Below are 21,740 nucleotides of genomic sequence, written 5' to 3'. Positions count from 1 at the left end.
CGAGAGTGAAAAAAACCCCCATTTAAAACCTCACTTGTGACCCATTACAGCAGCCCCTGGACGCGTCCTCTGTGCGACACTCGGCGCCTTGACTGATGTGTCAGAGTTGAGGACGAGGAGAATAAGAAATGCCACACAGGCGCTGACACAGGGATCAATCCGATTTGGAATGATTTAGCATTTTTGGACATTTTTGAATAAAAATGAGCGCGCTAGACGGTGGAGCAGTCTGATGAGTGAGATCTCTAAGTCTTCCAGTCCTTTTCTCTCTTCCTTCACTGGCAAGAAGAAAAGTCTTCTTTCACTGTTGGTATTACAAAATCCCCCTTTCACAACAACCCTTGTCACCTGTCAGCTAAGCCCGGCTGGTTTTCTAGGTCTTTATCCGTGACACATACACACCAACTGACTTCCCCCTCCCCCATCCAACGCACACATATCCCCCGACGTTCATTGATACACAGACAGCAAACGTAAATCCCAAGCGCACACACCAACACGCACGCCCACCCACCCATGCTCTACACCCTAAAACCACATGTCTGAGAGCTGTTACTGAAGCGCTTTAAAATTCATTACCGTGTCCTTCGCTAACAATCGCTTCTCGCCAGAAGACGGGCCCTCGACCCGCTGGACTTAAGTCCGCAGCTGCGTCAGGAACCGGCTTCTGACCATTGTTTCAAGAGATCCAGATTTATACTTTCAAACTCAACGTGTTTCTTTATTAATCATCATTATTAGTTTTGTTTATACTATGAAATGAGTTGAAATGACCAAATATTTCTGATTTATTTTTCTGATCATTTGAGGATTTTATTTTAAGAGAATCAGCAGCAGAAAATTAATAAACAATGGATTACAAATATCACATTATAATTAGATAATACACGATTTATATATATATATATATATATATATATATATATATATATATATATATATATATATATATATATATATATATATATATATATATATTGTATAACCATGCATTGGCTGTGCCTAACTGTACTAATAATATATATATATATATATATATATACGTATATATATATATATATACTAATATATATATATATATATAAGTAAAGTATAAGTATAAGTATATATATATATATATATATATATATATACTTATACTATACTAATATTATATATATATATATATATATTTATATATATATATATACTTATACTATACTAATATTATATATATATATATATATATATGTATATATATATATATATAAGTAAAGTTAGGGACAACCAATGCATGGTAATAAAAAATAGTGAAGAAGCAGGAGAAGAAGAAGAAGAAGAAGAAGAGAAGAAGGAAAAGGAGGTTAGGGAGACAGAAAAAGAAAAGAAGGCGGACAAGAAGAAGATGAAAAAAAAGTAGAATAGGAAGAGGAGAAGAAGAATACAGGAAAGAGGAGACACATAAGAAGAAGGAAAGGGACAAGAAGAAGAAAAAGAGAAAAAGAAGAAGAAGAATAGAACATGGAGAGGAAGAAGATGGAGAAGATGAAGAGAAAAAGGATATGAAGGATAATTAAAAAGAGGAGAAGAAGGAGTAGAAGAAGAAGAAGATAGAAGAAAGAGAAGAAGCTAGAAAAGCAGAAAGATGTAGAGGAAAGAAGAAGACAATGAAGATGTAGAAGACAAATAAGAGAGTAAGGAGAAGAAGGCTAAGGAGACAAAAAAGAAAAAGAAGAGAAGAAGAAGGCGGACAAGAAGATGATAAAGAAGGAGAATAGGAAGAGAAGAAGAAGAATATGAGAAAGAGGAGACAAATAAGGCAGTAAAGAGGGAGAAGTAATAGGACAAGAAGGAAAAAAACACAGACTAAAAGAAGGAAAGGAATAATAAGAAGAAGAAGAATAAAAAGAGGGGGAAAAGAAGATGGACAAGATGAAGGGACTAGGGAGAAGAAGGATAATGAGAAAAAGGAGAAGAAGAAGGAGCAGAGGAAGAAGGAGGAGAAGAAGAAGCAAGAAAAAAGGAAAGAATAATTGCCATTGTTGTTAAACACATCACTGGAATCTATTGTGGTTGAAACATTAAATAAAGCAACATATAAATAAATAAAGAATAAATAAATAAAGAAGAAGAAGATGAAGGAAAGGAAGGAGAATTATATATTATTATATCATATTAAATAAATATTATTATCATCTTGAAATAGTCAAACTATGACTTTTATTTATTTTCTGGCCTTAAACCAGTATTTTTTATTTAAGGCCTAAAAAGACACTCATTGACTGACGACTGAAGATGTTCCAAACATTAGGAGAAGAAATTAAGGTTCACAACGATAAATAAATGTGACATGATTTATTTTTTATTATAAATGACGCTTCAATGGTCAGGTGCCAATAAAAGAAGTTAAATAAATCTAATTTCATTGTGAGGCCTGAGCCGTGAGGGCAGCAGCTGGACAAACCCCAGATTAGAGACTGAAGAATGTATCAGTTCAACTGATGACCACGAGGGTCAGAGCGGAGGGTGGTCATCCGGGCCCGGGTCACTCGGCCGAGGCCCGGCGTGCCCAGAGCAGCCGTCGCTCATTAACCCATTGACGGGGTCTCCGGACACAGAGTAGGGGTCACGGGGGGTAAGGGGGGGGGTCTCTTCGCTCATCAGATCAAGATTGGACCCACAAGATGCCACTGATCCGTCGCTCGAGGGATCATCGTCGGACTCACAGGATCCGATCAAAACCGATTGATTTATCAAACACGTTCTGGCTTCCTAATCTACTTTTAGGTTTTTTTTTTTCAGAAGATCTCAAATCAGGGGTCAGTATGAAGACATCTGCTGACGACACACTGACAGTTAGGGGTCAGTATTAAAGTGAAGCATTCACTCATGACAAGAACATGATTATGGATTATTTTCAAACATCCATCTTGGTCCGTGACTGTAGAAAATATCAATTAAAAGAGTTATTTTCCCGAAATTGTGCAAAGTAAAGTATTTTCTGCCTCTTTCCCTAGGTAGCTGGGATAGTCTTCAACACCCCAAAACCCCATTATAGAGACGATATAAATAATCGTTTCTTTTTTACTAGATGACTTTAATTTTATTTCTAATGCGTATTCAGTATACGTTTAAAAATATATACTTTTAGACACGACTGATCTACGATGTAAGTAGGAGTGTTTTAGTAGATCTTTTAGGGTTTTAAATTTGAATAAATTGCGTGTAAAATAACATTTGATTTCTTTCAAAATCCTTGTCTTTCTTTTATATTTACAATTAACAAATATTTACGCAATCATTCATTTTTTTATGTTAAACTTCAGGCCAATAGATGGTTCACAGGAACAATGTAATCCTGTTGGAACCCCGGTGATGACTGAGAACGAGAGGATACATTCCCACTGCCTATAAGCAAAATTACAAAAAAACAAACCACAAAACATTGTCGTCAGTGACATATACAGTATTAATCTTTGGAAACTCTCAAGGTGAGAATCAGTGAACAGACAAAGTAGAGTATCTTCTGCCTCTGTCCCTAGGTAGCTGGGATAGTCTTCAACACCCCAAAACCCCATTATAGAGACGATATGAATAATCGTTTATTTTTTACTAGATTACTTTAATTTTATATCTAATGCGTTTTCAGTATACGTTTAAAAATATATACTTTTAGACACGACTGATCTACGATGTAAGTATGAGTGTTTTAGTAGATCTTTTAGGGTTTTAAATTTGAATAAATTGCGTGTAAAATAACATTTGATTTCTTTCAAAATCCTCGTCTTTCTTTTATATTTACAATTAACAAATATTTACGCAATCATTCATTTTTTTATGTTCAGGCCAATAGATGGTTCACAGGAACACTGTAATCCTGTTGGAACCCCGGTGATGACTGAGAACGAGAGGATACAGGCAGTGGGCCTATAAGCAAAATTACAAAAAAACAAACCACAAAACATTGTCGTCAGTGACATATACAGTATTAATCTTTGGAAACTCTCAAGGTGAGAATCAGTGAACAGACAAAGTAGAGTATCTTCTGCCTCTGTCCCTAGGTAGCTGGGATAGTCTTCAACACCCCAAAACCCCATTATAGAGACGATATGAATAATCGTTTATTTTTTACTAGATTACTTTAATTTTATATCTAATGCGTTTTCAGTATACGTTTAAAAATATATACTTTTAGACACGACTGATCTACGATGTAAGTATGAGTGTTTTAGTAGATCTTTTAGGGTTTTAAATTTGAATAAATTGCGTGTAAAATAACATTTGATTTCTTTCAAAATCCTCGTCTTTCTTTTATATTTACAATTAACAAATATTTACGCAATCATTCATTTTTTTATGTTCAGGCCAATAGATGGTTCACAGGAACACTGTAATCCTGTTGGAACCCCGGTGATGACTGAGAACGAGAGGATACAGGCAGTGGGCCTATAAGCAAAATTACAAAAAAACAAACCACAAAACATTGTCGTCAGTGACATATACAGTATTAATCTTTGGAAACTCTCAAGGTGAGAATCAGTGAACAGACAAAGTAGAGTATCTTCTGCCTCTGTCCCTAGGTAGCTGGGATAGTCTTCAACCCCCCTCAACCCCATTGTAGAGACGATATGAATAATTATTTATTTTTTACTAGATTAGTTTAATAGTATTTATAATTAGTATTCAGGATTCATTTGAAAATACTTTTAGACATGACTAATCTACGATGTAATATATGGGTTGTTTAAAATATACACAGATTTATCGCGTCTGACATTATATTTAACTTTAAGATCTTGGTTTACATTTTTATAAATTGTGTGTAAAATAACATTTTCATTCTTTCAAATTCTTCGTCTTTCTTTCATATTAAACATGCAAATATTCACGCATTCATTCATTTTTATGTTAAACATCAGGCCACTAGATGGCAGTCTTCACAGGAACGACGTAATCCTGACGATAACTGAGAACAAGAGGATACAGAGGATATATTCCTGCTGCCTCTTGGCAAAATTACTAAAAAACAAACCACAAAGCACTTGAAAATAAATAATTTTTAATCAATAATGATGTAAATAATAGTACATTTATATATACTGTATTGTCTTTTATAAGATAACACATTGAAAAACTCGACTTAGTTTTAGGTGATACAACTATTTGTTTAGTTTCAAGGTATAATATAATATATATAGTTTCATTTAAATGTATTTGTCTTCTTGATAAGTAATTTTTGAATTAGATATTTTGTATTAATCTTGATTCAACATTTAAACACGTTATGACCCGGAAGTTGCTCCAAATTTTAATTGGATTGTAAATAAATATATAATATTTTAAGGTGTTTAGTGATCCGTGTGTTCACCGATTCTCACCTTGAGAGTTTCCAAAGATTAATACTGTATATGTCACTGACGACAATATATATTTTTTAAGTGTTTTGTGGTTTGTCTTTTAGTAATTTTGCTCCTCTGTATCCTCTCGTTCTCAGTCATCACCGGGGTTCCAACAGGATTACAGTGTTCCTGTGAACCATCTATTGGCCTGAAGTTTAACATAAAAAAAATAGTAAAAAGAGTTATTGCATAAATATTTGTTAATTGTAAATATAAATGAAAAGACGAAGATTTTGAAGGAAATCAAATGTTATTTTACACGCAATTTATTGAAATTTAAAACCCTAAAAGATCTACTAAAACACTCCGACTTACATCGTAGATCATTCTAAAAGTATATATCTGTAAACGTATAATGAATACTAATTAGAAATAAAATGACAGTCTTTTAGTAAAAAATAAACGATTATTCATTTGGTCTCTATAATGGGGTTGTGGGGTGTTGAAGACTATCCCAGCTACGAAGGGAAAGAGGCAGAAGATACTCTAATGGGCACAATTTCGCAAAATTAACTCTTTTAATTGATATTTTCTACACCATAGATGTTTATATATATATATATATATGTATATACAAGTTTGCCACAGGATGTAGTTACAGTTATAAACAACATACGTCGACATACGTCAGTCACAGACACGACTTCTCCGCACTGGAGCTGGAAGTGGATTCTGCGACAAAAGCCTCCATAATTAGACTCTAAGTGCTGTTTAACTGGATTAACTTATTCTTGGTTGGGAAACGGACAAACAGAAGTCGCACACTTGTGACGGACGACCGTCGGCTCGAGAAGTTCATTCATCCTACAAATTGGTCAAGTGTCTTGCAGGGAAACGATCGTCACACACACGTGTTTATATTTTGATACACACACACACACACACACACACACATCGTCACTTCTGTGAGACAGTTAGGAAGTTGATCTCGTAATTCTTTCATTCCTCGTCCATTGAACTGCTTTTCTCTCTGAGTCGCTGCAGGCCTTCCTGATTGGTCATGGAGACTTTAATGTGTGTGTGTGTGTGTGTGTGTGTGTGTGTGTGTGTGTGTGTTGGCGCTGCCTCGGCTGTGTGACTTTTTACCTTCGACCTTTGGCTCGTATTGTCTCCGGCGTGAAGCGAATCTGACCAGCAGACGATGTTGATAATCTGCTTCCTCCTGAGTTTCTCCTCGGTCGGGCGTTCAGACGGTTGCTTCGACGCCACTGGTGTCTGGGCCGTCTCCTCCCTGTCGTGTCCCCTGCCTCTTACCCTAGGTAGCTGGGATAGACGCCAACATCCTAAAACCCCATCAATGGACTTTATGAATAGATTATTAATTTAATTTTAACTAGATTTGTTTTATTGATAAATAATGATTTGGTGTAATGTTCATAACAAGTATATATATTCATCGTAGGCCTGGTCTACTATAATAATATGGCTGAGAGAATATATATATATATAGATATATTGCGATGCTTTTTCACAATACTGTATCAATATTCATCCTCTCTCTGGTTGATTTCATTCAATCTCTTTCAATTTTTTTAAATTTAATATACTAATATTAACATGCAAATATTCACAGTGTTAGTTTTGTGGACCCTAGATGGCAGAAGTCATCACGTCACCACTGAGGACGAGGGGATACAGTCGACTCCAACAGCTCTTAAAGCTGAAAGTGTGTATAAAATTGAAATAATTTGATTATTTAATATACAAATAACATGCAAATATTCTCAGTGTTAGTTTTGTGGACCCTAGATGGCAGAAGTCATTACGTCACTACTGAGGACGAGAGGATACAGTTGACTCCAGCAGCTTTTAAAGCTGATGTTTGGACATATTTTGGTTTCAAAACAATTGAAAGCAGTTACGACTTCGTCAAGAGTCACATGGTCTGAAAATTCTGCAACAGCAGAGTCAAGTACTCGACAATACTACTAATATATCCTTGTTACTACAGTATCACAATATATCGTATTGTCGTAATATATATATCGTAATATATAGATTATAGAATTGCAACAAAAGTGATGTTATATATAAGACAGTTTTGTTTCTTTAGAATTCAATCCAAAATAAATAAAGAAATGTAATAAAAAATGAAGAATATGTAAACTTTGTCTTTGATTGAAGTTGATTTTTGGGATTGGATAACTTAGACACAAATGCCCCATTATTATTTATTGAAGCAGCTCTTTTTAGATTTAGATTTTTGCTTTACAAAAAAATTGAATTATTATTATTATTATTTTTATTAACGCAACTTTTTTCTGATTGAAGCCACTGTTTCAGATTAAATTATTATTGTTTTTAGATTTAAGCAACTTTTTGTCTGATTGAAGCTGCATTTTTATTTTAATTGAATAAACTTTTTTAAATAATTGAATAAACTTTCCTTTTAATTGAATCAACTTTTTTTTTAAATAATAATTGATTCAACTTTTCTTTTAATTGAAGCAATTTTTATTTCTATTGAAACGACTTTTTTTCGGATTGAAGCAATTTTTTTACATTGAATCAACACTTTTTTTTTATGGAATTAACTTTTTTTTTCTGATTAAAGCAACTTTTTTATAGCGTTGACGCTAAAATCCACAAAGTAAAGAACGTAATCAACAATTCTTTAGTACGACTCTTTAAAAAAAATGTTTTAGTCAAACTAGTTTTGAAATAAAAGTGACTCTTCTTTGTCCATAAAGATTTCCCACTCAGCTTAATAACGATTGCATTTCCACTCTCAGGTTGGAGGTCCGGATCAAAGTCAGGAGCCCACCAGTGCTCCCATGCTGGCCCACCTCACCCTCCACCACTGCGGCTTTAACCCCGTCTGACTTGTGTAGTCTGCGGGAGTGAGGGGCGGCCGGGAGATTGACAGTCGGGGATCAGAGGAATAAAAAGATGGCGGTCACAGTTTGGTCTTATCTGATCATATCGGTCACTGTAGTGGTGTCTTTGTCTGTGGGTGGGTGTCAGTGTCGTCGAGGAGGGGGGGGGGGGGGTCTGCTAACTGTCTGACACCTGCAGCTCTTCATACTCAAAATGCAAATCCAACAATCACGCCCCCTCCATGACCCCTCCACAAAATAACACCCCGAATCTTTCCTCGCCCAGATTGAACTGAGAAGATTTTTTTTTTTTTTTTTTTTAAACTTACATATTTAAAAGTCAAATGTATTTTTTTAACAAGTATTACAAATTTTAATAAATATCACAACAAAATAGTATTAATTACTGAAATTAATTGGAAAACATTGTAAATAAACGGAAGTGAAACCAATAAAATTAAACTAAATAAAAAGTATGATGTAGAAAATGTATAATTAAATAAGGATAAAGAAGCAGGTGCAATTTTCAATCCACCTCATTGGTTCAGCGCCACTCCGTGACCTCTGACCTCCTCGGCGGAGTCTACTCAAGGCTGAAGAGACAAGTAAAGTGCTGCATTATTTGTATTGTTGTGTAAAAAAGGGAGGAGTACATTTTGGGGATGCACCTGTTTTACTGGGGGTCCACCTCTCAAGTGTGCCGGCAGGATCAGCACCAAGTTCGTGGAAAGACTGCCCCCTGCTGGACCGTCTGGAAGTTAGGTGGTGTCCTCAGGGCGGGCCCGCGAGTTACTTGGTTAGCAGAAGTGGAAAATAATGGCGAATTATTGAGTTTTTTAATCACTTATGAGTGCAGAGGCGTTAGATATTAGATATTTACATTTAAAATAAAATAAATGAAACGTGTTTAAATCGTTAAGGAGGGGCTATGTGAAAAATGTAAGGAAAATACAACATAGGTTTGCATAGTAACATATAATTAAATAAACGTTGATAAAAAAAGGACCTTAAAATATACGAGTATACAACAATAACTACTGCTTAACAACGTCAGTAAATATAATTTGTTACTTTCCTACTCCTGGATATTGACAACATATTATGAAGATGTTAATTGTATCAACAATGTATGGCTATTTTGCTGGAATATTATGTGACGTTAGAGAATTAATTGGTGAAGGAACAGCTGCTTGAATGAAAAAAACAGAATTAAAAAAAAAAATTGGGAATCTGAATAAATGGCGCTATCTAGTGGTTAAGATGTGGTACTGTAGGAGGATATAATTAGTAAGTAAGTAATTAATTTTTATTTGTATAGCGCTTTTCCAGACCAGGGTCACAAAGCGCTTAAACAATCAAAACAATATTCAATAAAGTATATACTTTAAAGATCAAGATAAAACTGATTTCCAGGAGTTCCAGAAAATCAAGGAAAAGCCTGAACAAATAAAATTAGGATGGAATACTCTGAAGATAAGTGGAAAAAACAGTTGAGCTGCAGCAAAACCGCAGTAAAAATTAAAATAGAAGCGTTTTTAAAATAATGCAACATGATATAGTTAGTTAAAACCAAATGGAAGGAACTGTTTTCTCCTACAATTCCTTTTTTTAATTATATACACTTTTTAAAAGATAGCAGCGTAAAAAATGAATTTTACTGACTATTATCGGGTTATTTCTATTGTAAACAAGTTTTAGGCTTTTGGTTAAGGACATTTTTTCACTGTAAAATGGATTTCCCTTCATTTATTGTTACAATATTTGTTTTTTCTAACTGGATGTTCTCTTTAAATCTGACCCGGTCCAAAAAAAAAACAGTGTGTCCTTTAAACGTCCTCCATCTTGACCCGCTCCTATCTCAAAACATGGCGATCAAACTTGAACTCTGACCTCGGATATTGTCTCAAGCTCGTGAACCAATTTGACGCGCGGCAGGTCCATCACTTAGGGTTCTCGCGAGGACGCGCGCCCGTATAAAGACGCGCGCGGGAGGGAGGGTTCGTCCACTTGGATCGGCGTCGGGTCTCCCGGAGGACATCAAGTTTTTGGAGAGAGAGACTGACCAGAGAATCGAGAAGCCATGTCGGACGCGGTGGTCAGTTTCATGAAGGACTTCCTGGCGGGAGGTATCGCCGCTGCCATCTCCAAGACAGCAGTGGCTCCCATCGAGAGAGTCAAGCTGCTGCTGCAGGTAAAAAAAACACCTGAGGCTTCATTGATTTAAAAGTTTTAAATACTTTAAATAAACACCGGTTTCATTTGTAAAAAGTATCATATACTGTGGTCTGCATGAGTTGATCCAATAATGGATTTTTACGCACACACGTGATCTCAGGAATCTCCCCCCCAAAATAAAAGTTTGGGAAAATCCAAGTTCTTTGGTAATATTATTACGTTTTGTATGAAAGAGACGACAGACAGTAGTTGGGTGAAAGTGAATCGCTAAATTTAACTCGTGTAACCAAATACAGATCAGATACTCGAGTGACGGAGGCATCATGGCCGCGCACACACGTGACTCTCGACTTCTACACTCAATAGTTTAGATTTTAATCCTCATTATTGCTACTATCGATTTAAAAAAAAATTATCGTGCTTTCTTGCAATTAAATAACGCAGAATTAAACACCTAAGCTTCTTATTTCTTCTTTTATTTTTTCATTTTAGTGAGAATTTGGGGGATATTTTTCCAAGCCAAAGCAAAGTTTTTAATTCTCTTTTTTTTTTACTCTGTGGTACATGCCTTCAAATTTTTAGACAAAAGCTGGTAACTTATCGGTGACATAAAATAAATAATTTTAATAATAATATATAAAATAAATGACGAAAATGTATAAACCCTTTGACTCTTTGTGAGCAGTGAGGCTTTTAGTCGATATCAATAAACTGACTTTATTTTCATGATACTGTATTGATATTCAGCAGCACTCCATCCATTAAAAGAAAATTGAATATTTATATATGGCTCTTAAAACATATTATATTTTCAGCTGTAATTTTAATGTGTAATTTAAGTGTGTAAATTATAAATGAATCGTATATTATTTACAATTAATCTGCAATTATTTACAGCCTTTATTTATTTTTGTGTAGCAAATTATGATAGTCTGGTCTGATAGTCATCACATCCTCAGCAGCTAAAAGAACAAGGATATTATGTAAGATCTTGGAGATAACTGAGGCCTAGAGGATACAGTCAAATACATCAGCTTTAGAATCTGTTTTTTGGTTCAAAACTGATTAAATTATTTACGACTTCATCAAAAGTCATGTGGTCTATAAATTCTGTACCACTAGAGTCAAGTACTCGTCAATACTACGAATATATCCTTGTTACTACAGTATCACAAAATCTCACAATAGTTTGGATAGTTGCCACTGTATTTTTCTTAATATTATAATTTAAGAGGACAAACTCATTCTACCTCTTAAAGCTGGAAACAACCCATTGAAAAAAAGCTCATAAAGAAACTAAAAAGTCAAGTTCAAGTGTAAACAAGTACCGTCTTCCCCCTGCAGGTCCAACATGCCAGTAAACAGATCACCGTTGACATGCAGTACAAGGGCATCATGGACTGCGTGTACAGGATCCCTAAAGAGCAGGGCTTCATCTCCTTCTGGAGGGGCAACCTGGCCAACGTCATCCGTTACTTCCCCACCCAAGCGCTCAACTTCGCCTTCAAAGACAAGTACAAGAAGATCTTCCTGGGCGGCGTGGACCAGAAGACGCAGTTCTGGCGCTACTTCGCCGGCAACCTGGCGTCCGGCGGCGCCGCCGGGGCCACGTCGCTCTGCTTCGTCTACCCTCTGGACTTTGCCAGAACCAGGCTCGCCGCGGACATCGGGAAAGGTTCGGCCGAGAGGGAGTTCAGCGGGCTGGGCAACTGCCTCACGAAGATCTCCAAGACGGACGGCATCAAGGGTCTGTACCAGGGCTTCAACGTGTCGGTCCAGGGCATCATCATCTACAGAGCCGCCTACTTCGGCTGCTTCGACACGGCCAAAGGTGAGCGCCCAAGTCGCCGGTCCCTATTGTTTTCGGTTGACCTTTTGTGACCCCCCCTACCTCCCTCTGGACAGGTATGCTCCCCGACCCCAAGAACACCCACATCATCGTCACCTGGATGATCGCGCAGACGGTCACGGCGGCGGCGGGTTTGATCTCCTACCCCTTCGACACGGTCCGACGTCGCATGATGATGCAGTCCGGGCGTAAAGGAGGTGAGTGACCCTTTTATAACTTCAATAATCATGATGCAACTCTTTAGACCAACTTGTTTTTATCTCAGGGTCAATGTGACCCCAAAGGCCTAAAAAAACAAATGTGTTTGTGGTATCCCTTGTGCCGTCTCTGGGGTCAAGGTGAACGACCTCCCTGGCTTCCTTGAATACTTTGAAGCAGTGACCTTCGGGTCGCCTTGACCCTGAGATAAAACAAAGGTTAAGATAAGATGCCATGAATGACAGTAAAACCAAGGTTGAAAGAAAGGAATTAGATTCTGTTGAAGACGGTTTTCTACGTATCAAATGTTTTCGGCTCGAGACCAAGACTGATAAAAGATTTTGGTTCCTGTTGTGGAAGGTCAAAATTCTGTATTAAAACTATGAAAAAATAAATATAAAAGGTGTTTTTTATTGATAATAGATACATAATTACATTAGAAATAGCTTGATTATTTTCAATTAAATTCCAGTGCACGTTGGAAAATGACTTGAGCTCATAAAAAAACACATAAATTACTAAATCACTAAACCTGCTCTTCGCTCCTCGCAGCCGACATCATGTACACGGGAACAATTGACTGCTGGAGTAAGATCATGAAGCAAGAGGGCTCGAAGGCCTTCTTCAAGGGCGCCTGGTCCAACGTCATCCGAGGCATGGGCGGCGCCTTCGTGTTGGTCCTGTACGACGAGATCAAGAAGTACACATAGACCCTCTCGATTCCCACGTAGGAAAAAACCCTTCACGTGTCTTATGTCATTGTTGCGTCAACACGACCTGGGATGTCTTGAACCGCCGAGACGAGGACGGACTCCATAAATCTCTGAATTATTATCCCGAGTTTGTTCAAGTATCACCAGCTCTCAAGGATCAAAAGGTTGTGATCATTCTTTATCCATATCTCACGTTTTATTAAAAATAAAAAGGTTCATTATTTACCATTTCTGGGTGTTTTTTTCTGTTGATTTGGCATCTGCTACAAAGAGACAGTAAAGTCGCACTTATGACGCAGAAATTGCGATGACGGTATTTACCAAAATCACTGGAACAGGAAGCAAGTGTCTTATCGCGTCGTGGTCTTCATTTTTTTAAGTAGTCGCTGTACAATTACTGACAAACCACTTTCTTGTCTTACCCTGAATACTGACATAGATTTTTTTCCTCTGGTGTTGCAGAATTTACAGACTAAATGACTTTTGAAGTCGTAACTGCTTTAATCAATGCAAAATATGTCTAAACGCCAGCTTTAAAATCTGCTTGAGTCGACTGTATCCTCTCGTCCTCAGTCATTTCCTCGGGATTTCATTGTTCCTTTAGCTCCACAGGACGTAATGACATCTATCGGCCGGAGGTTTGCAACGCTTTGATTCATTCCGAATAAGAAACTTTTATATGCATGTTTTTATGTGTAAAAAAAATAATTAGATTTAATTTTTATACAATATTTATTGACATAAAAACCATATAAGAACTTTAATTTAATTTAATAAAATCAATACAGTGTTGTTGAACAAAGATACAGTATAGTGAAAAGAAATCTGCAATATTGAAGTGTCTCAATATCTTGTACACCACAATACTGTAGATTCTCTATCAGTCATATCACAATTAATCTACTTTGATTTGGACCAAAGCGACCATTAAAATGAATTTGCATACAAACTTTATTACATCTCTATTATGACAACAGTAGATATTATTAAGAGGAATATAGTAACTTCAAGACAGCATGTCGTCTTTGTGTCAGATCCGACTAAAATAATTCTTTGTAATTAAATAAATACGATTATTATGGCCGCAGTGATGAAGAAGGGTCTCCAGGTGAGGGGTCAAGGCCAGGCAGGAAGTGGTCGGGAAGTGCCGACTTTTTTCGACTTGCAGGCCGACTCGGTGCTGCTGGTGTCGACCGAGGCTGGACTGGCGTCCTGAGGAGAGGCACTGTTCACCCGCTGACCTCTGTTGGCTGGAATTAAACCAGAGTGATCTTCTACTGAAACCCAAAAATTAAAAAAAATAGTTCTGGGAGCATGCAGTACTTGTACAAGGGACATCTTCTACGATAACTCAGGTGAAAGTACTTCAATGACATTTTCACAAAGATTAACAAACGGCACAAAGAACATAGAGTAGTTTCTTCTGGATCTAAGGAGGTTTTTCAAAATAAATATTAGTCACTTGTATGGTGTCTGACATGCTATGGTCGGTTAAGAAATAGGGAAAATAAAGCTAAAACGCACTTTAGTTAAAGCAACAACACGTAACATTTTAGTGGATTTTTGTTTTTCACATTTCCTGTGACGATTGATTGAATCCTGATCAACTGTAATCAATGCTGTTATTTCAACCATGTTCTAAACCTGTGTAAGTTTTCCACACCAGTGGATCAGATGAAGTATTTTCACATGAAGTAATGAGTCTTTTTTTCAAGTTAGCAAGAAGGTAAAACGAGAAACTGACCCATCATTTTGCTTCTTTTTTTTTAAACAAATGAACACAAATAAAAATGCTAACAGTGAAAATGTTCAATGCAAGTGTTTCAACACCAGGGGGAACTAACACGATTTACCCAACACGCAATCACAAAACAAAAGTTAATCATGCGATTGTAGTGATGAAATATAATCTAATATAAAGGAATTTTCACTTTAGTAAGAGGCTAAAAGTGGTTATTGCAGACCAATAAAAACATTTAGCAATGACGATTCGATCAATATTATAGTTGTTGCTAATCATTTGTATGGTGGACTCACCTAACCACATCCTGCTGGAATCGAAGTCCTCCTTGTCCATGTAGGCGTAACCGAAGTTTGGCGGGACTGGGCCTCCATATCCGCCTCTGCGTTGATAGTTGGCCAGTTGTTCTGAACGCTTCAGTCCACGCGTCGGCTTCACCGCCTCCAGTCTTTTTAGAAATGCCTGGAGTCGACACAAAATAGAGACAAACTCAAGACTCGGGTCAATAACTCAGATCAACTCAGATATTAAAAAATAAATCTCATTTTGGTTTATTTTTTGACACCGTTTTGGATTTTGTGAGATTAAATATCCTGAATCTGGCGATACAATACAGAGGTTAACATATATGGTGATACTGTAGTAACAAGTATATATGTATAGTATCGTCGAGTACTTGACTCTGGTGTTGCACAATTTACAGACCACATGACTCTTGACGAAGTCGTAACTGCTTTCATTTGTTTTGAAACCAAAATATGTCCAAACATCAGCTTTGAAAGCTGCTGGAGTCGACTGTATCCTCTCGTCCTCAGTCATCTCCAGGATATCGCGGGATCTCATTGTTCCTTTAGCTACAGAGGCTGTATTGACTGCTGCCATCTAGAGGATCGATGTTTAATTGCAACATAAAAATGCTTGTGGAGTCGACTGCATCCTCTCGTCCTCAGTCATCTCCAGGATATCGCGGGATCTCATTGTTCCTTTAGCTACAGAGGCTGTATTGACTGCTGCCATCTAGAGGATCGATGTTTAATTGCAACATAAAAATGCTGGTGGAGTCGACTGCATCCTCTCGTCCTCAGTCATTGGCAGGACCTCCCGGGATTTTATTCTTACTTTAGCTGTACAGGAGAGAATGACTGCGGCCAAATGTTGAGTTGCAACACAAATAGTTAATTGTTAATGGATAGAATACAATCATAGATAAATAATTGAAACAAGAATCATTGAAGAACTATGATAAAATGGAAATATTGATTATAAAGCTCCCCCCAAAAATGGTTCAAATTAATACATTGCCTTTGCATTTATTATTAAAGTATATTCCTTTTTTCTTACAGCCCTAAATAATACTTTCGTAGTCCACATGGACTATTGTCAAATATTTAATAACTGAGACAACATAGACAATACATGAAGATAAATGTATATAGAAAATGTATAACACTGTTAAAAGAAAGCTCACAGATATACCATATATTCAATGAAAGGATTCTAAAATCAACTGTTCCACAATTCAATCCAAGTGTGAGTGATATGGAGCTGCTCAGAGGGACTGGCGAAGGGACAACATGGTCCACATGTGCGATGGTGGCTCGAAACATGGATCACCCGGCAGATTCAATTACTGCGCTCTAAGAATAGAGGGGGTGAAAAGCATCCAAAAAGCCGACTCATGCTTCTATAGAGAGAGAGAGAACAGTGTGTCCCCTAAAGGTCAACAAACATCTTCACATCCAAAGATCAGAGCAAGAACTACATGTGAATCCAAGAGATTAATGTCAGGATCTTCCACTTCCACTCCCCACGTCACTCGCCGACCCGGGCCGACGTCATGGACGAGGACGTCTGAACCTTCTCACATTGTTGCTCAGCAGCTCAACACCCACCTGCTACCATCTGTCCGAGACCAGTCAGCCGGGTCTGGTACTGCGACTCTTGCACAAAAAACCCACTCGTACAGTCGATTCTCGACATATGGACGAACCCCTCTTGCAATTTTTTTTTTGTTACTGTGCTGAACTTCTGTGTGCAAAGAAGACGTATCTTCTCCTTCATCCATTTTAAGTTGTTGATCCAGGAAGTTCCGCTACAATTTATTGAGTTTCCTTGCAGTAAATCCAACAAATTCCAGTTTTGAACAGACTTCACACGGCCCCGCGGACTCTGACAACTTTATAATTCAGCCAAAGAATTTAAAATACAAATGTATGAAATAGTAAAAACACCTAATTATACTATTTGGTGATGGTTAGCAGGATCTCCTCACAGGTTGCTGGTTCGCTTCCAGGTTGGGAGGGAGCCAACTTGTGACCTTTCTGTGTGGAGTTTGTATCTTCTCCCCCTCTAGAGTGGGTTTACTCGGGTACTCCGGTTTCCTCCCACAGTCCAAAAAACCTAGAGGTTGATTTGGAACTTGGGGAAATTGTCTGTAGGTATGAGTGTGTGTGTGAATGGTTGTGCCTCTTTCTCTTTGTCCTGTGACGGACTGGCGTCCTGTCCAGGGTGTCCCCCGCCCCTCGCCCGATGAAACTGGGACAGACTCCAGCCGGCCCGCGACTCGCATAATAAGCGGCAGAAAAAAACGAATGAATGTTGATGGTTTCATGAGACCTCATGAAGCAGCGTCTTCATTCTGAAAGGCCACTAGATGGCGCTCCAAGTTTGAAAATAATGCCAGGTTTCATTTAATTAATAGATCATAGCCAATGAAGAAGAAGAAGGAAGCTGTCTCTCCTGCAGTTCATTCAAAACTCTGCAGAGAGAATTCTGACCTGCTCTAGTAGAAGAACTCACATTTCTCCGATCCTTAAAACTCTTCACTGGCTTCCAGTTTCTTTCAGGATCAACTTTAAAATTCTGGTTCTTACTTTCAGATCTATTCATGGTCAGGCTCCTCCTTACATCACTGATCTGATCCAGCCTTACACCACAGCTCGGGCTCTGAGGTCTGTGGATCAGAATCTACTGATGGTTCCTGAACACGGTTCAGGACCAGAGGAGAGGAATCCTTTAAGACTGTTGCTCCTAAGCTTTGGAACAATCTTCCTCTCCCTCTGTGTTTGATGATCTACTGACTCCTTCAAGAAACATCTTAAGACACTTTTATATATATATATATACTTTATTGAATATTGTTTTGATTGTTTAAGCGCTTTGTGACCCTGGTCTAGAAAAGCGCTATACAAATAAAAATGACTTACTTACTTACTTACTGACAATGATTATTAGATCAAGTTTGCCATCTAGTGGCCTTCAAATTGAAGACACTGATTCCTCATCAATTTCCTGAGGCCTCATCAACCCATCGTTTATACTATTTAACTACTGGCAGGTCTCATTGTTTTCTCTGCACAAGGTACTAAATATTTGAATATATTCAACAGGTTATTCATTTGGACACTGGATAAGATTAGGCGTAACCTTGGAATTTAGTGTCAGGTTGGTGCGGTAATAAGTGCCTTATTTAAGGAGCCAACAAAACAGTGAACTCCCATGATGCCTTTTCTATATATTGCTCTCTTAAGTTAAGGTTCATTGGTCAGTTTAAGACTGTATTTAAATTCTTCTTCTACGCTGCCTAGTCAAAAGGGATAACCAGCTCTGACTGGGCGGCAAAGTATTATGGAAGCTGTTTCGGAAAGGTTTATTAAGATGCAAGGAAGGACGATTTAGGCCTCAACTTGTATTTGAAAAATTAAAAGGGTCTATACTTGGACCTCTTTAAATCAATGCGGAGTTTAACTCACCAGGTTCTCTCTCTCGATGCGCTTCTGCTCCCTCTGTCGGTTCAAGGCGCTGTGTGAGGGTCGGGCGTTAGCGGCGGCGATCCTAAACTGGGGTCTCTGCCCCGCGGAACCCCCCGACCGGGGTCTCGGGGAGTTGCGACACAGCTCCTGCAGAAGCCGCTGATTTTCCCGGTCGATGCGTCGCACCTCGTCGTTGTTGAAGGAGAAGTTCTTCCTGGTGTTCGGCCGAGGAAGCCTGAAGAGCAGCTGGTCCTGGAACTGACATTCCGAGCTGAAGAAAGCTAAGACATGACGAGAAAATACACCAGATTAATGGCTCCTTAAGCGTCTTCTTCACGACAGTCGTGACTCTACTTACACTCATTATCATCCAAACGGGATTCAGCCTCATGATGAGCGTCACTGAGTACACTTGAAGGCACACACTCCTGCTGCTGGGCTTCTTTAAAACCCTGGTCTTTAATTTCTTCCTGCTTCTGGTCTTCTGGCTGAACAGGACTGACGCACGGCGAAGACAGCGGACTCACATCAGTCACCAAATCCCAAGAAACATCAGTGTCAGGGTCGCGACAATCCCCCTTTTTCAGATTTAATTTCCTTAGACCCGCTGTCGTTTTGTTCATTTTTGTGGGCTTGTTTGAGTAGTTCCTGCTGCTGCTCGGAGAACTGTCCGACTTCAGGTCGGCCTCGCTCGAGGAGGAAGACGGACTTGGCTGGCGTGGTCTTCTCACCAGTTTCTTCGGAGACCTTTTATTCTTCCGATTAAATGATTGATTGGGATTTCTTTCTTCTTCTGACTCGGTGGAGCTGCTGCTGGACGTTCCATTGACGGTCGATTCCTTCGCTAGAAAAGCCATCAGCCTTAAGGTTGACTTTGTAGACGGAACATTCCCACCACAGTTATTATTTATCACTTTATGTGGTGTTGAAACGGAGTTACTCTCTTCTGTAATCGTCTGTACCTGACGTCCTTCTCCACGACGGTCTTCTATTTCGCCGAGTTTCTCAGTATTCCACAGGGCTGGTGGGAAATCGTCCGGTGGCCTCGCAGACTCAGCTTTTGATTCCGTCTTTTTCCAATCGTCTTTTTCAACGTCACTGTCGAAGAACGAGTGATCCACTTCCTCTCGTGATTCAGACGCGCTGAACATGGTCACTTTGTGAGGATGTGACGAACAAAACCTATAAGTGGAGAAAAACACTCAATGGCTGATCCAGTTGTTTAGTTTCCTGTAACTATAACAAAACCTTTATTTAAACAATATTTTCTGTCAACTTGTATGGAAGCATATCAGAGACATCAGACTATTGAATTGATTATTTAACTTTGAATTTTTCTTTTGAAATGGATTTAATCATTTTTTTGGAATCATTGCAATTTAAATGATTGTAATATTGAAAGGTTGAATTAGTTTATATTGAATATTTGAATTAAAAAAATGTGTCTATTGAAAGGTCTAATTATCTTTAAATAATTGAAAGACACAATTGGAACACATTATTATTGTTTTTATTGAAGAGTTTCAAGCCCAATATTCTCCTAAATTCACTTGTATTTAATTTGTAGACTTTCATATTGAATATATATATATATATGGTGGCACTATTACAGCCAACACTTGTCATTGATGTACTTCAATACAAATCTATTCCGTTATAACCAACTGATTCGTTGTTTTAATAAGTCATAAATGTAGTTTCTTTTTAGATTTACCTCAAACCTGAAGTCCTGTATCTGTGCCTTTGTAAAGTCATGGATAACAATCCCTTTTTAATTCCCTCAGAAATGTAGCTTCTAAACTATCAAATATGAAACTCATTAATATATTCTGCGATGCTCTTTAATAAGTACAAGTCAGTGCTTTGTTTCGTCCAAACTATGGTGTTTTAAGTCTTTAATTCGATGACTTTAATCGTCTGATAGCTTCGCTTTATTCCAAATTCAGTCCAACTTTCATCATAAAGATGATGGAGTTGAATGATCTTAAAATGGCGATTAAACCGTTTTTTATGAGAGCCACTATAAAGATGAACAAATCGATGTCAAACGGCTTTTAAAAGACGCAAATAAAACTAGTAAATTGAGTTTAACTAGTTTTATAACAACAATATATTTCAGGAGCTGAAAGAGTCGCAGTCACGAGTCAGTTAGAAACGGTTTAAAAAACAAGTCAAATAAGGCTCACTTGTCACCAAAAGGTTTCCTGGCGTTTTGCAACGAGCAGATTTTCTTTTTTATTCCGAAAACGGTTTTTCTTACTTGACACTTGGACGCGATAATAAAAACAAACGTGTGCTATGTGGCTACAGTAGCAGCGTAACCAGGCAACTACATCACTTCCTAGCAACGGTGACGTCAGACACAGGAAGTGTCGTGTGGACACGTTTATTTTTATTTTTATTTTTTAACACGGTAAAGGTTTCTAATAAAATACGAACCAGATGTAAACATTAAACGCATTTCTTTTATTTTTTATTAATCTAATTTAATTTTCATTTTCTATATTTATCCTGTGACGTCACCAACGCTGACAATACAAGTTTACGATTCGGAAATAAATAAACTGCTTAAGAAAGAAAGTATTTAAAAAAATAAATGAATACACTTAATTTTAAAAAAGCGTTTCTAAATTTATTTTAATATATAATCAAAGAAAAATAAATAAATAATAACAAATAAAATAAATACCATGTCGCTGTAAATGGCAACAAACCATATTCTTAGGCATTTTTTCAAAGTTTAAATACTCATTAAAGTGTCAAGAATAATAGTGTCTTGTTTAAAAAGGTACAGAAAAGTGTTTCTGAAAGTTTTACCACACAAACCCTATTTTGTTTTACATTAAAGGAAATAAAGACGATTCGGATTTTAAATAAATGCAACAACAACCCATCAATACATAGAAATAAAATAAGTAAGTAAGTAAGTAAGTAATTTTTATTTATATAGCGCTTTTCCAGACCAGGGTCACAAAGCGCTTAAACAATCAAAACAATATTAAATAAAATATATACTTTAAAGGTCAAGATAAAACTGATAATACAACAGGAGTTATAAAGTTATAAAGTTAAAGGAGTAAGTAAATAAATACTAGTTTGATTATTAATTTTACGTTAG

General features: G+C 37.4%; 2 protein-coding genes across 5 annotated transcripts; one reads left to right on the top strand and one right to left on the bottom strand.

The window, feature by feature from the left end:
* Positions 1-10,217: 10,217 nt before the first annotated feature.
* Positions 10,218-13,359, top strand: slc25a4 (solute carrier family 25 member 4). Its single transcript, XM_087806742.1, has 4 exons — positions 10,218-10,385; positions 11,714-12,200; positions 12,275-12,415; positions 12,969-13,359. The coding sequence occupies exons 1-4, from the start codon at positions 10,275-10,277 to the stop codon at positions 13,124-13,126; spliced, it is 897 nt and encodes a 298-aa protein (XP_087662868.1). The 5' UTR covers positions 10,218-10,274; the 3' UTR covers positions 13,127-13,359.
* A 703-nt stretch (positions 13,360-14,062) lies between these two features.
* cfap97 (cilia and flagella associated protein 97) lies at positions 14,063-20,945 on the bottom strand. Of its 4 annotated transcripts, none has more exons than XM_087806729.1 (5): positions 20,809-20,945; positions 18,981-19,804; positions 18,623-18,903; positions 15,167-15,332; positions 14,063-14,406 (listed from the first exon to the last, which is right to left on the bottom strand). In XM_087806729.1, the coding sequence occupies exons 2-5, from the start codon at positions 19,771-19,773 to the stop codon at positions 14,246-14,248; spliced, it is 1,401 nt and encodes a 466-aa protein (XP_087662855.1). In that variant the 5' UTR covers positions 19,774-19,804; positions 20,809-20,945; the 3' UTR covers positions 14,063-14,245. The 4 variants fall into 4 exon arrangements, with proteins under 4 accessions (XP_087662855.1, XP_087662828.1, XP_087662837.1 ...); XM_087806702.1 differs by lacking the exon at positions 20,809-20,945 and adding an exon at positions 20,337-20,413; XM_087806711.1 differs by lacking the exon at positions 20,809-20,945 and adding an exon at positions 20,337-20,413 and having other exon boundaries at positions 14,063-14,403.
* Positions 20,946-21,740: the final 795 nt, after the last annotated feature.

Source organism: Callionymus lyra, chromosome 1 (genome assembly GCF_982586985.1).
Source record: "Callionymus lyra chromosome 1, fCalLyr1.hap1.1, whole genome shotgun sequence".
Lineage (NCBI taxonomy): Eukaryota > Metazoa > Chordata > Actinopteri > Syngnathiformes > Callionymidae > Callionymus > Callionymus lyra.
The sequence above is the reverse complement of the archived record's forward strand: the minus strand, read 5'-3'. Positions and strand labels throughout refer to the sequence as shown.